Below are 18000 nucleotides of genomic sequence, written 5' to 3' on the forward strand. Positions count from 1 at the left end.
ACATATACAATTTCATCAATAACATGGAATAACACATTTAGCAACAGACTCAAGGGCCCCAGACTCAAATCCTAACTATCACTTACTCCCTATACAATCCCAAGCCAAGTATTTTACTCCTCTGTAGAAGAAGACTGGCCTAGGTAATCTCTAAATTCCCCTAAAACTGCAAATTCTAGGATTCTTTGAAAAGGAAAAAGTATAATAATTTATTTCCTTGTGAGGATATATAATTAAGTGAAAGAGTAATAAATGCTTTATTTGCTTTACACTTTTGTCTTCAGAAATGTTCTTTAAACATTAATATTCTATAGAAATGTTAAACAACTTAGTAAATACTTAACATGTGCTGTCCTCATGGTTCCTTTGTCAGCTCTATCTGTAGACTCCCCAAGTTTCTCTCCCCTCCCTTTCTCCACTCTCTCCTTTGGCACTTCTATTCATTCTCAAAGCTTTTCCTTTCCTCTAAAGATAACTACTGCAATTTAATCTCCAGAAGAAAGTTCAAGGTTGAGAATCATACACTTAATGTAAACCATCCAAAGAATGTCTCCATCAGGATATTTTAGTGGCACCTACAGTTTTACATATTTAAAAGAGAGCTCATCTTCTACTAATTTCTGCTAATTTTCCTTCATGCTAGCGTCATATTATTCTTCTAAGTATCTATATTTGATTATGTCACTCCCATGCACAAAACCCTTCAATGGCTTCCTAGTGCCTATGTAATAAAGTTTAAACTGCTGATCCTAGCATTCTAGGTCCTCTAGCCATATCAAATGCCATGACTTTTTCTGTCATTTTTGCCAAAGATTTTTATAACATATGTAGACATATTCTTAAGTATGGTTATTATACCTTCATCTTCTTCATCATCATCACTGGATTCACTGACATGCACACTGACATTAGTATTGGGAGCCTCTGTCCATTCAAAAAATACCCCAAAACCAATGTCATAATTGTCTGTTGCAAATTCCCAGAAGAGATAAGATCCTTCCTCATGTGTAGGTACTCGGACAGTGACTACTTCTCCTCTGCCCACTGTGATCACTGAATCTGCATCCTGCCGAATCTTCTCTTTAAAGTCTCTGATCTGAGGTCTTGTCCACATGGAAGGTGCAGCTATTACAGGAACAGATTCTAGCAACAAAAGGACTCATAAAAGTTAAACAGGTCTAACCACAATATGGGCTAAAAACCAATTATATGATATCACTCTGACAACTATGGTCTACCACCTGATGATAAGGCTCAAGGGGCTATTTCTCCTCTGGATTTCTGAACCTAGAACACAATTCCTGGTAGGTTCACTGAATGACAGTGCCATATGGGCACCCAGAAGAAGCCATGCATTATCTCAATTCTTACCAATCCTTATACTTATCAATACAATTCACTACCTTATTTACAACTATTTTTTTATACTTCACTTATAAAAGGGACTGTTCCTGAAGTCTCATAAATAACCGAAAGGGCATTTTACCATAGAAAGGAAACAAAAAATTCAGAGATAAACTTATCTGGGTGATGGTCTAAGGAAATTGGTACCTGACTTTAAATCTGTCTCTAAAGCTTTAGAAACCTCCAAGAATGAAACTCGGACTGAAGTGAACAGGAGAACAATGGATACTAAGTAGAATCTACCCTGAAATATTGGACACATTTGCTATATTTAATTACAGATTTCACCCAGAATTTCCCCTTTGAAGATTTTGTTAACTCCTGCTGGTAAGCAGAAGGGCAGGCCAGGGTATCTCTAAGGTTCCTTCTGATGCTACTTTCTATAAAATGTTCCAGAGAGAAGCCACCAAGCTCAGTTTAGTGCTTTAAATTACAACTACTACAGGCCATTGTCATTGTTGCTGTCGCCATCATTAAAGAAAGGTATCTGGCTAGAATGAGATGACTTACCACATAAAAGAATACTTTTACCTTTAAAACTTTTAGATATCTAACAGGATTAAGAGCATATACAAGGGGTGGCTAGGTGGCACAGTGGATGAAGCACCAGCCCTGGAGTCAGGAGTACCTGGGTTCAAATCCAGTCTCAGACACTTAATAATTACCTAGCTGTGTGGCCTTGGGCAAGCCACTTAACCCCATTGTCTTGAAAAATCTAAACAAAAAAACAAAAAACAAAACCTCTATAGAGATAGCTCTACTAGATGTTTTAGTCTATAAGGGCAAAAAATGTTGCTCAGTTGACAACTGTTAATGTTCTCATGAATGTTATTCAAAAACAACTAACTCACCCTCTTGGAATTCTCATTTTTAGTCTTAAGAAGAAAGATAATGTACACAAATTTTTAATAATACCTTTTGGTCCATTCTCTAGGACTTCTTCTGAAATTTCTGGTTCTAGTTCTTTTGCAGAGCTGTCTGGGTGAGGTGTGGCCTGTCCATTGACTGAAAGCATTTCACCAGTTGTGGCTGAATTCACCTTTGATGCTGCAGACAAAGATGTTCCAGTTGTTGTGGCTTCTTGCTGCTTCTGTAATGCTGCCTATAATTCAAGAAAAACATAAAACACACTGAATGTGAAGACTGACTAGTTAAAGCTATGATACTGCCCTTTCACCAAAGGGGAAAGATGTATAAGAACTTGAAATAGCTATGAATTATTCTAAAATCACCTGATCCTATAGCAATTAGCAAAGACCAAATAAATAAATAATACATCTAATCTGATAAAAGTTGCTTGAGTCTACTAGCAACTGCACACTTGGGGAATGGGATTTTTCCTTTCAAAATGTCTCCTGGGGCAGCTGGGTGTGGATAGAGCACCAGCTCTGGAGTCAGAAAGACCAGGGTTCAAATCCACCTCAGATGCTCAATAATTGCCTAGCTGTGTGACCTGAGGCAAATCACTTAACTCCATTGCCTTGGCAAAAACAAAATGCTTTCTTTCCAGAGGCAAATATCATATTAACAGGAAATTGCCACCATTGTAACAACTGAGGGAGAGTCAAAAAAAAAAGTAAATAGAAATATTCTAGAAATAATGTGCTTCCATTTTTGAGAAGATCATTTAACAATCCCACTTGGAAGTATTAGCAAAATTATCACATTCAAGGAGAACTAGTATCACAGATTTAGAACTTGAAGAGATTATGGAGGCTATCAAATCCAAACCTCTCAATTTACAAATTAAGGCACAAAGCTGAAGTGGCTTATGCAATCATATAGCTAGTCAGGGTCTGAAACAGGATTAGAATCAAGGTCTCCAAGTCAATATCAATACACTACCCACAGAATATGTCTTTAAAAGCCAGGAATAAGGAAGCAAACAAAGGATTTAAAGCTTTTGAATTTGGTTTCATAGGAAAAACTAATTCAGAGATCTACTCTAACCCTTCATTTTATTTTTTAGGGTTTTTTTTTTGTTTGTTTTTTGTTAGGCAATAGAGTTAAGTGGCTTGCCCAAGGCCACACAGCTAGGTAATTATTACGTGTCTGAGGCCGGATTTGAACTCAGGTATTCCTGACTCCAGGGCTGGTGCTCTATCCACTGTGCCACCTAGCTACACCATTTTATTTTTTAAATTTAAATTTTATTTTCACAAAGATCTGGCTTCTTTCCCTTCCCCTCACTCACCCTCCTCCTTGAGGAAGTAAGAAAAATAAAATCCCGTTACAAACACAGTGAAGCAAAACAAATTTTCTTACTGGTTAAGTCCATAAGAAGATATCAAACTATACTTTGGGATCATTCCATCTCTTATCTGGAGATATGGAGCACATCTCATCAGAAGTCCTCTAGAATTATGGCTGACCTTCAGGATGTGAGTTCCTTATTGTCCCCTTCATTCTTTCTTACAGTATTTCACAGGCCACAATTCCTTCAGCCAAGCCCCAATTAATGGGCACTCTCTCAATTTCTGACTTTTTGCCACAAAAAACAGAGCTACAATAAATATTCTTCTACATATCTAACCTCTCATTTTCTATATTAGGCAACTGAAGCCCAGTATAGAACTCTCTTCAAATGACTTATCAGGATTTTATCAGTGGTTTTTAGAATATTGCATAATATTCCCCTCCAGGATTTTATTGTTTTCCTATATTCATCAAGGCTTTCTGCTCATTAACTAAAAAAATTGTTTACATAAATATATACTAGCATGAGCAGGTAATGGGATTTCTAGAAGTTTTTTGCAGTATAAGTTGACAGAAAGAACATCTGACTTGAACTTTAAGAGGAAACCAAGAATGAAATGACAGCTGCTACAACATTTTAGCAAGTCAAAGAATATTAGGATTTGGAGAGATTCTGTTTCAGGACAACTCATATATTAATGAATATACTGAGCATAATGCAAATATTTATTTGCTTACACAAGACCTCTGCAGTGAGAATGCAGAAAAATGTACCACTTCACAATTACTCAAAAACCACAACTCTTCCAAAAATGCCTATATCCAAGTCAGACCAAGTTAAAGTTCCATATTTATGTACATCTTCTGGTGCAATAGGAACTGTGGATGGAGGAGGGCTAGTCAGCACTTCTTCCCTTTCTGCCATACTTTAGTACCAAGGCCCAGAGTTAGTATCCTGCCCAAGCTGCCTGAGCAGTCCAGGTCCAAGTTTGTAAATACAGTGACTATTTATTGTAGTATCAATGCATTTCTTAACTATTTAACATGAATAAAACTATGCTATTATTTTTGTTAGGTTCTTATCTTTTTTATACATGTCACCAACAAAATATTTGTGTTATGCCCCTAACTTCATTTCTCCCACAAGCCCTGTGGTTTTTATTGCATGATTTTGTGTACATGTACACACACACACACACACACACACACACACACACACAGTCATGGTACGACTGATTGTATGCATATACCAAAAATACAACTTGGAATTTCAAGAAGAATCAGTGATATCTTGTAGCTTTTCACAGATATCAAAGATGTGATTCACAAACAAAACTAGGTTTCTGATAGAGCATCCGATTTTACCAGGACTCAAAGAACATGGTGGCATTCTCCATATTGTCACATTGTCCTCTATACTCTTGGTGACAGACTCTTAAATATGTTGCAAGTAGAGAATTCACAAATTCTGTGTTCCAAAGCATAAGCTATACATTTGTATATTTGGGAAACCTATTTATGTGGAGTGGCTTGTATTTTTCTTTTAATAATAAATAGGAGGGGTGGCTAGGTGGCGCAGTGGATAAAAGCACCCGCCCTGGAGTCAGGAGGACCTGAGTTCAAATCCAGTCTCAGACACTTAATAATTACCTAGCTGTGTGGCCTTGGGCAAGCCACTTAACTCCATCTGCCTTGCAAAAGAACTAAAAAAAAAAAAAAATAGTAATGATGATAATAATAATAAATAGGAAGACTATAGTTTCACTTGCTTTACTCAGACTGTGCTCATAATTGCTCTATCAAAGCTAAATAAATAAAACTATGCCTATAAGATAAAGTCTCTCAGGGTTGGTAGGCACTGTTAAGAATTTAGTCTCCACAAGAACCCAGGGCTACCTCCTTATCAAAATGAGGTTTCAGGGCTGGGGTTTTATCTCATCCCTCTAATCAAGCTACAAATGAAGAAAATAAGGGTCCTGTTACCATTTGGTAGAGGACAGGACCACCAAAAACTTAGAAATTTGAAAGACTGGGAAACTGAAGCTGAATCACATGAAGTTTAAATGAAAACTTCTGCTTAAGTTCATAGGGATTCTAGCATAACCAATACTCAGGACTGGTTTTTAGTCCAGTGCTACTTCCCCAAGGGTAGAATTAAGAACTAACTGATTTCTAACCCAGTGCTCTTAAGATACACTCTACTGGGATGCTGAATGTTCCAGGGAGCACTGCCTGCCGTGTGATCTAACCACAGTTACCAGCCCAGAGGGGTCTTCCAGCTCACAAGTCAAGACCAATTCAGGGATACAGGCAGCATCATTCACACTGCTGTCAGTCCAAGTCAGTTCTGTAATTTTGAAGGAGATGTGAGATCAGAGGATCTACAGCTGCAAAAGCCCTTGGCACATAAGAATCTAACCTTCCTCACTTAAAAAGAGGTCTCAGATGAAACATAGAGGCAACCTGGCATAATGGATAGATGGGGGCCTAGCATGAGATTCTCCCTTAGTCACCAAAGAAATGACACCAAGTTAAGTCATTTGCCCTCTCTCAGCTTCAGCATTCTTATCTGTAAAATGAGAATGATAGTAACCTACTCATAGGGTTGCTGTGAATCAGCTTTGCAAACTTTAAAATACAAGGTTAAATGTTAGCTATATTGTTCACTTTTTTGTATAAAAATATACAGTGAGTAAACAGTAAAGTCAGGTCCTCTCACATCTGCTCAACAATATTTTTTCTAAGTAGGTTGCACTAACAACTGTCCAGTTCCTGGGGTTTCTCTAATCTACGGTTTGCTGAGACCTCAGGAGTTGCAGGTCTCATCCTACACTCTGGAATCACCTCAGACAGCAGACTGCTGGGCCATGCTGATCCTAATTTATACTCCTATATCCAATGTCATTTTTTCCAGGTTATAAGAGATAATAAAGCAGTTTCTGGAGACACTCTTTTTCTGTCCATCTAACACTCATTTTAAAAAAAGCTATCACAAGATGGTTCCTCATGTGTTTTTTTGTTAACTGTCCACAAAATCACATCTACAATCTAATCAAAATGGACAAAACTAAAGCTCTTTTTTATATTTCAAATCACACCTTAAAATTCACTAACTTTGTTCTAAGGCTCGGCCTTAAGATTTCACTGACAAATAAGCTCCAGGTGAGGAAATGCTCTCTACAAATGCAGACTGTCTTCCTCTACAAGTCAAGAATCTTGAGAGAGTTGACTGGGGTCTTGCCCAGGGTCACACAGTCAGCATAAGTCAGAATGAGACTTGAAGTCAAATTGTCTACCTATTAGGCTAGCTCTTCAATCTCTCTATCCTCTAAGGTATTAAAATTATAATGGAAATTTCTATGGTGTTTTAAGATTTACCAAGTACTTTAACATAGATTATCTCAAGTATCCCTTTCTACAATCCTATGAAAGAGGACTACACTATAGGGATTACATCCCTTTTACAAATGAGGAAATGAAGACTCAAAGAGGTTAAGGCAGTACCCATGCTCACAGAACTACAGAGAATCAGAGGTTGGGGTAGAACTCAGGCCTCTTCTCATTCCAAGTGAAGAACTTTTCATACTATGGCATATTGTCTCTCAACTATCATGTGCTAAAATGAATCTCTGTTCCATCAAACTGAACACCTTCCCTAACCCTGCATTCTGAATCTATCATACCTGTTGCTGCGAAAGCTGGACTTGATACAACTGCTGCATGTACTGCTGATAATGCTGCTCTTGCAGCTGACGAATGAGAATCTGCTGCTGCTCATAGTTCCCTGGATACTGCTGGGCCGCGTACTGCTGGAACTGCACAGCAGTCTGGGAGTTTAGTGCTGCCATTATCTGTTGCCTAAAAATGTTAAAAATAGACCAGCTGACTACAAAGGACTATTTACTATGAAAGGCAAGTCAGTGTTATATTTTAAATTTTACAAACCCTTTGAAATGACTGGGCCAATTATGCTCATTAACATGTGCTTCTGGCCTAGAAGAAATAATGCACTGAACCTAGTTGTAATAAATACTGTTGCTATTAAATTTTAGTTAACTTTTTAAAGTAATATAGCTTGGTAGGGTTTCTTTTTTTCCTTCTTCAACAGGGCCTGGCTTATGGAGCTTTTGGTGTAGAACTCTATCAAGATGACTCTGCCCTGCTCTGACAGCTGTAGTCTTCAACAGACCTTGAGAGTTGTCTGGGGAACCAAGAGGTGAAATCACTTGCCCCAATCACACTGCCAGGCTGTGCCAGAGGCGGGGAGAGGCCACAAGCTTTCCTGCCTCCAAGTCAACTCTCTATCCACTACACATCATATGCTGCCATTTGTGGGTGCTTTTATATAAAACAGAAAGCAGCATGAGAGGACAGGATTCATGATTAGATAATGTGGTTAGAATTATTAAGTACAAGTTAACTGTATTTCTGGATTTCCATAGCATTTTTAGGCCTACCTTAAAAAGGTTTCACTGCACTTCATTTCATATAAAACTTTTTATAATAAAGTTCTCTCTCATTTTGTTCATAGATATGTAAACTCAGAGTTGGAAGAAACTTCACATGTCATCTAATCCAACTCTTTTCTTTTAAAGAGGAAGAAACCAAAATGCAGAAAACTTAGGTGACTTGCCCCAGATCACAAGAGTAAGTGAACAGTGAGGATTTGAACCAAGGATCTCTGATTTCAAAGCTCTAATTCTTTCCACTATTATGATATTTAGAACCTTGCAAAAAGTAATATGAAATGTTTTCATAAACTGCAAGCAACATGGTCAAATCACCAGAAACTCAGAAACTGTAAAAGAAGCCACCCTGACACATCAGGGTAGTCACAGATTCTATGACAGATGGAGTCAATGCTCCCTACTTCACTAATTTAAGGACAGAAATGAAAGATGTCCATACACCAGATTTTCCCTAGGTCCTCTGATCTCCAAGTACTTAACAGTTTTCTTATAATACCAAAGAAAACCTCTGTCCATGCTGTATTTCTCCCCATTACATTTTCAGGTACTTGAAGACAGGGACTCAGGGTGGTAGGGTTGTTAAGAACACAGGATGGGAAACCCAAGGACTGGGTATTGAATCCTAGCTCTGTTGCTTCTTACTTGTGTGACCTCGGGCAAGATCCATAGCCTCAGCCAGCCTCAGTTATTTCATCTGCAAAATGGCCTCTCTGAATTCCAATTTTATGATCCTCTAACTGAATCTTACTTATCTTTGTATTTTTCCCCAGCAAAAAGTCAAGTTTACTGCACACAGCAGGAATTTCCTCAATGTTGAATCAAAGTGTCCAGAAGTCTGAGGTACAGTAGGAGAAATTCCAGTAGCTCTCGAAAAAGAGAACCCACAAATACCTCAAGGCAGAAGTAGAGACAGAGGTCACTTCACCTCTTCAAGGCCAAGCCTTTATAGGGAAAAGAGGCTCTTTTTTAACCATTAAGTTATCACTGGTACAAACTACTATCAAGCTGCAAAAACAGCACAGCTCCAAAGCACACGTAGAAAGTAAGCTTCCAAAGACTGACTTAGTAGCCCATTTTTAAGTGCAATCCAGGGAGGAGGCTTACTTCTGCTGTTCCAGCCGTAATTTCTCCTCCTCCATTCGCCTCCTTTCCTCTGCTTCCCTTTTCAATCTTTCAGACTCTTCTTGAATACGTTTTTCTTCCTCTCTTTGCAAACGTTCTCTTTCTTCCTTTTCCCGACGTCTTTGCTCCTCCTCTTCCTTCCTTTAAGATAAAAAACCCAGATAGAAAATTCTATTAAGATGAAACTTTCCCCTCTCTTTTTAAAGAGACAACTGAGATCGCAGGTTCTACAATTTCAAAGTATGTTTTGTTTCACTACTTGTAATACTAGGCAGTATGTTTCTGGTGAATTTAAACCTAAGAACAAAAAGCTAATAAGAGAAGATAATTTTACTCAGGTATTCTTACTATGATCAACATGTCACTGACATAATACAATCACCACCACCGCCAGCCATTTACTTAGATGATTTTACATGTCATCTCAATTGAATCTCCCAAGAGCCCTGTGAGACAAGTGTTAAAGAAAAAGTTTATATTTTACCAAATGGGATTTGTTCAGTGAATCATTTAATATCAAATGTACACCTGGATTGGAAAGATCCATGGAGGCCTTTTAGTCTATTCCCTCATTTTACAGCTGACCAGACAAAAATCCAAGCAAAGGTTAACAGCTTTGTCCATGGCCACAGAGGCAGCAAAAGCAGCATGGTGAGAACACAGGATGGGCTGATGTCAGATCCAGTTCCACTGTACCATGCTGTCTGCTTCTCTAAATAGAATACCTGGATTTCTTATGACATCAACTTGGGCCATGCAGTAGCCTCTTTCCTTAGATGTTAGGGTTTACTGATGTTTTTAGATAATTCAAATTATAGAATGGATTTTATTATCTTTTTATATTATAATATATATACATATGTACACATACAAGATATTTTTAGCAAAAAAAATTATTTAATTGAAAAAATCAATTAGTTCTCTGCCATAATTTGTAACTATGTCAACATCTTCTGATCTTCAATCTCTCCCTCAACTTCATTTCTAAACTATACTGCCCTTCTAGTCTCAATATTCTTCTCTGTTCCACTAGTCCAGGACCACTATTCTTGTCTCACCTCTCTCCCTTGACACTCAACTTACAGAAAAGTAATTCCACCAAACATTTGTCAGCTACCCTTGAATCATCTACCCGTTGTCTTCTCACCAACTGTACTGCCATACCCCAACCCTAATTTATTCCCATCATTTTCCTTCTTCACTCCTACTCCTGCACTGCAAAAAGTTATGCATTTGTGTCCACTAAGGTTACTACAAATGTATGTTGCCTAATCTCAACCAGACTTTCACTATTACAAAGCAGTTTTTCCTATTCTTCCCCTAATTGGATCACACTCTAAACAGCACCAATTTCAAACCTCTAAAACCATCTCTTCCCTCTTACTGTGTCCCACTCACCAAGCTCTCAGCAGAGGATCTTGCCTTCTGAAACTAGAGGCTATCAAGGCAAACTCCTCCTACTTCACTCTACAAACTCACAAATCCTTCAGTGTCGACTACATCTTCTCTGCCTTTGTCTGGATCTCTGATAAACAGATAGCTTTTGTTCTTACCAAGGTTAACTCCTCCACTCATGTTTTGAGATCCAATCTCCTCCAGGAGTTTGTCCCTAGATCTTCCCTTCTTCATCTTCAGTTCAACAAACATTTTAATTATTAAGTTTGTCTTCAATCTCTCCTTAGCCACTAGTTCCTTCCCTACCATCTATAAATGTCTTAGGTTTCCCTTCTCCCTTAAAAAAAAATTTTACTTAACCATCTCCCCAAGCTATCATTCTATATCCCTTTCACAACCAAACTCCCCAAAAGAAACACCTAAGTTAATTTCCTCTAGTTCTTCTCATCCTAAACTTTCTTCTTAAACTACTACATCTTCTACCCATACCCTTATTTGAAACTGCCCTGGGTAAGGCTACCAACGAATTCTTTTTTTGTTATATCCAATGGTCTTTTCTTAGTCTTCATTCTACTTGATCTCTCTGCTGTCTTCAGGACTATTAATCACACCCCACCTTCCAATTCCAGCCCCGCCCCCCACACACATACACACTCTGCCCACCCTGTTGGTCTCAGATTTCTCAGAGTCTCCTTTGCTTTATCATAATCAATTCACCATGTATATAACTCTCCACCCAACTCTCTGCGTCCTATGTCCTTATTTTATTTCTCTCTATATACTTTTTCCCTTTGTGGTCTCATTAACACCTACTAGATGACCAGACTGAATCTTAATCTTTCTCTGTATTACCAACTACTTGTTAGAGATCTCCACCCAATATCAATGTCCTGAAAGTATATCAAAATCAACCTATCTAAAAGAATACTCGGGCGGCTAGGTGGCGTAGTGGATAAAGCACTGGCCTTGGAGTCAGGAATACCTGGGTTCAAATCCAGTCTCAGACACTTAATAATTAACTAGCTGTGTGGCCTTGGGCAAGACACTTAACCCCATTTGCCTTGCAAAAACTTAAAAACAAACCCCAAAGAATACTCAAATTTCCTGCTCAAATTCAACCCTTCCAACCAAGTTCCTAACCTTGTAGTCTGTCATCCATGCCTTCCTTCTCCCTTATCTTCCACATCCAATCAAAGATGAAAAGTCTTATCAATTCAACCTTTACATCTCTTACATGTGCCCTTTCTCTCTGCTTACACAATCTCTATTTTACTTCAGACTTTCATCCCTTTTCACTGAAATAACTATAAAGACTCCTAACATCTCTCTATGCTTAGTCCATCCCACCTCTCTAATCTATTCTCCTGACAAACTGATAGTCTTAACACAAAAATCTATGTCACTCTCATATTCAAAAATCTTCAGTAGTTCTATGTTGCCTCTGAAAGAAAATACAAAATCCTTAGGCAGGAATTTAAAACTCTCCCTAACATGGCTCCCAAATACGTCTCCAGTCTTACTTCATATCACTAAATCAAATTGAACTGCTAGCTACTTCCTATCTGAAGCATTCTATAACTAACTAGTCTTCCTGCCTTTGCCTAAGTGGTCAGAAGACAGTAACATCAGAGATGTAGAAAAGGCCTCAGGAACAATTAATTTAACCTACTTATTTTTTAGTTGAGGAAACTGTGGTCCCTCAAACTCACATACTATCTTCTAGTACTAGGAAGTACTACCTTCACCTCCTAGCAAGGTTCAGGGATCTTGTTATTGTTTTTTCTTCTTAAAATTCTCATTACTTTTCTATATTTTAAAAATGCAAGCCATTCAGTAGAATATGAGCTCCTTGAGGTAAGGGATTTTTTCAATTTTATTTTAGTATCTCTAGTTCTTGAGCATGATTAACACTTAATATATTTTTGTTTAAGTAGTCCAAGTCTTCAACATTAACCATACCAGGTAGACATGAATGACTGAACTTGTCCTGCTATTTATTTAGCACAGTTAATGCTATGAGTAAATATCCAACAATTTTAATGAAGAGTGTAGTCAAGTGAGGTGAGGAAAGTGATATGCAGACTCAAAGGAAAGTCTTTATAAGATAAAAGCTTATAATGAAATTACTGAAAGACTAAATGTCAGAAAAAGAAATTTGAGACCTCTATAGATGAACTAGATAGCAATCACCTTTTAAACTTATAGTTAGGAAAAACCAGAAATTCCAAAATACCAGCTCATTCAGGGGAAAAAAAGCAACTGAAACATGGTAAGATCCTAAGGGAAAAGTAAGTTATTTGATATAAACCAATGTGCCTTAGAGCAAATAAACAATATACATGACTGCAAACGAAAACTCCGTGCCCTTAAATTTCACCTTCTTTTTTCTTGTTCTTGCTTCTCTATTTTATGGGATGTGACATATGTTGAAAAAAGATAGCAACATTTATTTAACAGCTTGACGAACTCTAGCATAGCATCCTCTTTAGACATATTTCCCAGGGCTGCCCATTCTTTCCTGTAAAAATTAAACAACAACAATCACCATCCCTCCTTAAAGGGAATTTTATTTAACTTAATATAATCTTAAAATAAATAAATCCCAACTGTCACTAAAATGAATTCCATGGAGCAGTAAAATGCAACTTTGTTTTCCCATATGAGAACCCCAACCACCTCCTCCTTCTCCTCCTCCAATAAAATCTAACATCTATTATTTACTAAAATAATTTACCATTTACTAAATTCATTAGCTCATCATGCTGCACATAATCTAAGCATAAGAATACACTTCAGATATCAAGCTGCTTTAGTTCAGAGAGCTACCAAAAGGCATCAATTTTTCAGTGGCAAAAAAGTTACCAGATTTGATTTTTCTCGCCTCGTATCAGATAGTTTAAAAAATAGATAGAATGCTCAATATATTTTCCTTCTGTCATAACCCTGTTAAACAAATCAGGGTCTGAGACTTGGATGAGATCTCTGATATCCAATAATGATAGTATTAAGCTATTAAAATGAAAATAATGTTTAAAAGTCTATTCCATAATTTTTAGTGAGAAAAAAATCAAATGAAACTATACTTGTCATATTCATAACTAAATGAATTATTTTTCCACAATATCTGGCCCCAAACATCTCCAAACCAAACATTTGAAAATTTCAGAAAATAAAAGTAAAAAATGAATTGACTCAAATACATCTTCTCAGACACTGAACAGAAGTCAAATTCTTTTCCTAGTTGACTTGTCTTAGCCCTCACTGTCATTTTCATTATATTCCTCAAAAAGCAAATCCATGTTACCTTCTGTCATTCCCCAAGACATCAAAAAATCCAACCTCAGGATAAGTATCTGGATTACACGGACCCCAAAGAACCTGTTTGTACAGTGCCACAAGTTTTAGTTTTTCTTCATAAGTTGGATGAAATGCTTTGCCATCTTTATCTGAAAAAGAGCATACACACAAACACAAAATATGATCCTAAAATGCAACTACATAAAGGATAATATGTAAATACTAATAGAGGCAAATGGACAAAGACAATGGAAGGGGGGCATGGAAAGTAGTTTCTAAGTAACAGTAACAGTTGCTTCCTGAAGGGCTAAGTTTAATTAGGTGTAAATATGAGTTTACATGATTTATCACTGCTTGGAATTCATAATAAATTAATTTTTAAAAGAAAACTGTTATTGTTCATCAATTTATACTAAAATCCCTCTATTGGGGTTATGCCACAAAAGTAACTTATTATAGGTAACAAAACAGGATTCTTCCTTTAACTTTAGTAATTAAATACTAACCTAAAATACATCCACTCACTCCTACTCCCTAACACTATTCTCTATTTTAGAGAATAGCATCATATAGCTGTATGGCAGCATATGTGGCTAAGGTCTATAGGAATCCATCTGCCAATGGAGCAGCCAACCAGAAAAGAACCTGTAAAGTTGAAAGAAATTTGATTGAGGTCTTTAAAACAAAACGGAATTCAAAGGTTTTTTTTTTTCAAAACACCACTTCTGAGTTAAATAAATTAGTAATGTATGCCAAGAAGGCAGAGAATTCTGTGGAAATATACTTAAATGAGAAATATAAGCAGCAGCAACATCTGGTTTAGGACAAAAAGGCAGAAACAAATGATAATATGTTGGCCTAGCTATAAGGAAGGAAGTGATAAGTTTCTAACACAGAGGCAAGATACAAATGTGATATGGCACTCTATAGCTTCTGAAGTTCCTTCTCCATTCAAAGAAAAGCACCTGACTTGGTTTTTGGATGACTGTTTAACTTAAAAAGAGACTGAGATAATGAAAACTGTCACATCAGAACTAACTTCCAATCAGAGAAGAACTGGCTGAAGAAGGAAATCAGAAAATCATCTCATCCTAGATCTTGTGATAGCAAAGATGGAAATAAAAGACATGCTCAAACAATACCTTCCCTAGATTTTGGGAAAGCTTATTTCAAAAAGTTCAGAGAAAAGACAGGATCTCTCAGAAAATTTAAGATGATAGTTCAAGAGGAAACAAAAAAAGACTGATCATATAATAGCAAATTATTTATACAAGAAGGGAATTGGGCTGAAAAGTCATCTTTTAAGAAGTTATTAATCTAAGGCTTTTAAGGATGTATAAAAGGAGCAGAGCTATGCAACCAAGAATGTATAAAGACAAATATATTATGGTGCTATAAGAAATGATGAATTCAAAGTATAAGAAGGCACATAAACTGATATAAAGTGAAAAAAGAACCAGGAAAACATAAAGCTATTAAACTGCATGTGAAAAGAACAAAATAACCAAAATTGAATGATGTGAAATTAAAATGATCAAATTTAGTCCCATACTGGCTGCCTCACTCTTTCTTTACACACACAACATGTCTCCATTTCAGTGTATTTTAGCTCTTCTCCCCACCTGGATTGCCTTCCCTCCTCCCTGTTCCTCAGAATCCTTTAGCATCCTTCAAAGTAAGTGCTGAACTTAAAGTCTTTCCTAATCCACTTCTAACCAAGTTAATTTAATACATGCTTGTATCGTTTATATGTGTGTGTATGTATATATATATATATATATACACATTTGCATATATATGCATATGCACAAACATACATATACAAATAAGAAAATGATAAAAAGTGTCTCCAACCCTCTTTGTGGAGATGTAGCTTTAGAATACTGCATACTATTACTTTTCCATTTTCCTGGATATGTTTGTATGAAATCTTAGAAAATTAGCCTTTAAGATATCTTTTTTTATAAAAGAAGAGATCCAAAATGGAAAATGTAGGTAATATAAAAACAAAAAATAACAAAATTAAGAATTTTTTTTTTATAGAAGAAAGGTTTAGGGACAGCTAGATGGCACAATGAATAGAGCAATGGCCCTGGAGTCAGGAGGACCTGAGTTCAATAGTTCAAATCCAACCTCAGACAATAATTACCTAGCTGTGTAACCTTGGGCAAGTCACTTAACCCCACTGCCTTGCAAGCCCCCCCCCCAAAAAGATGGGTTTAAACTACATTTTTCAAATAAAATTAACTGTACACAAGACAAAAAAAAACAACGTAAGATAAAATAACATAGTATAAAAAGAGATGATTACTGAAGAGGTCTGCTGACTGGGGTAGATGGTAAATGATAATGATTAACAGAGATAAGTGGAATGAATCAAATACTATTTTGCTTTCATTCACATCCAAACTTTATCTTTTCCCCTAAGCTCACCCCTGCTTTCTTACTTCCTTATTTCTATTCTTCACTATTTTTCTAATCTCTCCAGTTTACATCCTGGCATTCCTCATTCTTCCTTATACATTATTTATTCAATTGTCAAGTCTTGTCAATTCAACTATAGCATCTCTCTCAACTATTGCACTCAGGGCTACTACTGATTCAGATCTTCATACCTTTTGTCTGAACTCTAGTCTATACACTTTCTAATCCATCCTGCACACAGCTACCAAAATGTATTCAATACAGCACAGTTATGATCATGTCACATTCCTAACTCAATAAGCAGCACTGAATTCCTTTGATCAAATACAGGCTCAAATAAATACAAATGCCTTTTCGACATCTGAAACTTCACAATGTAGCTACAACCAATCTTTCCAAGCTTATTTATGTATTGTTCTGCTTCATAATTCCCTATTTGTATAGCCCAATCATACTGGTTGACTTACTCTTCCTTACACACACAACATGCTCTCTGCCCATCTCAGTACATTTGAGCTATTCTCCCTACCTGGATTGTCTTCCCTCCTCCCTATTCCTCAGAATCCTTAGCATCCTCCAAAGTAAGCATTGGGGGCGGCTACATGCAGTGGATAGAGCACTGGCCCTGGAGTCAAGAGTACCTGAGTTCAAATCTGGCCTCAGACACTTAATAATTACCTAGCTGTGTGGCCTTGGGCAAGCCACTTAACCCCATTTGCTTTGCAAAAAAAACTTAAAAACAGAAAAAAAAAAAACCCTAAAACAAAGTAAGCACTGAATCATTTCCTTCTCAAAGTCTTTCCTGATCCACTTCCAATCAAGTTAATTTGTGTTTACTTAATACATACTTATATCCTACACACACACAAACACCCTATGTTGTTTCCCATATAGAATGTAAGTTTTTTATTCCCAGAACTTTGAATACTGTTTGGCTTTTTTATTTCTTCATTAGTAAGCGCACTATCAGTGATCAAACTCCCTCTACCAAAGCAACTTTGCAATTTTAAGTCTCAAAAATCTGGCTGGGGACACAACAAGGTTAAGTAATTTGGCATGGTCACATAGCCAGTAAATATCAAGAAGCAAAACTTGAATGCAGGTCTTCCTTACCCTTAGTCCCTATGGAAAGAATTGAGTAAAAATTTTTATAATAACTAGTTTTCTTTTTCAACAATGTTCTTACCAGAAAAGGTAAAAGAAATGGTTAAAGGAATATTGGAATAAAATACTGGTAAGGAGAATAAGAACACTGAGATGTTTTAAATGCCTTAGTCTGAGTGAATGACTGACACCCTAAACAACTAAAAAAGAACTTGCAGGTATGATAATTGAATTACCCAGATGTTAATGATCAGAAGAAAGAACATTTTCAGGCATACTAGGAAATACAAGGCATTCTGAAAGATGAATTGGGCCAACTTATTCCACAATCTATAGGTCGGTAAACTTGATGTTGATCCCAGGCAATATCCTACCTAAATCATATTAAATGGCTGGCTTATAAGGAAATAGTAATAAATATGAGGCTGCATGGATTCACTAAGAACACATCATACCAAATTAGTCAAATTTCCTCCTTGTAAGAGAAATTGAAAGATTAAGGAAAATCTGGCCATATAGTTAGTAGATTTGGATTTCAACCAAAAGCATCCTTATCTCCTTTTTACAGATGAGAAAACTTCGGTTTTTA

General features: G+C 36.7%; 1 protein-coding gene across 1 annotated transcript in view; it reads right to left on the reverse strand.

Moving 5' to 3' along the window:
• The window catches only part of ACBD3 (acyl-CoA binding domain containing 3), a 55209-nt gene that overhangs the window by 18818 nt on the left and 18391 nt on the right, over nucleotides 1-18000 (reverse strand). Inside the window, exons 2-7 of the mRNA XM_074222818.1 lie at nucleotides 13891-14032; nucleotides 12964-13104; nucleotides 9174-9332; nucleotides 7284-7458; nucleotides 2320-2506; nucleotides 859-1143 (exon numbers count right to left, since the gene is read on the reverse strand). Of these exons, the coding sequence (XP_074078919.1) occupies nucleotides 859-1143; nucleotides 2320-2506; nucleotides 7284-7458; nucleotides 9174-9332; nucleotides 12964-13104; nucleotides 13891-14032 (1089 nt within the window). The remainder of the gene's footprint in view (nucleotides 1-858; nucleotides 1144-2319; nucleotides 2507-7283; nucleotides 7459-9173; nucleotides 9333-12963; nucleotides 13105-13890; nucleotides 14033-18000) is intronic.

The sequence above is a fragment of the Macrotis lagotis genome, chromosome 2, assembly GCF_037893015.1.
Source record: "Macrotis lagotis isolate mMagLag1 chromosome 2, bilby.v1.9.chrom.fasta, whole genome shotgun sequence".
In the NCBI taxonomy this organism is placed as follows: Eukaryota; Metazoa; Chordata; class Mammalia; order Peramelemorphia; family Peramelidae; genus Macrotis; species Macrotis lagotis.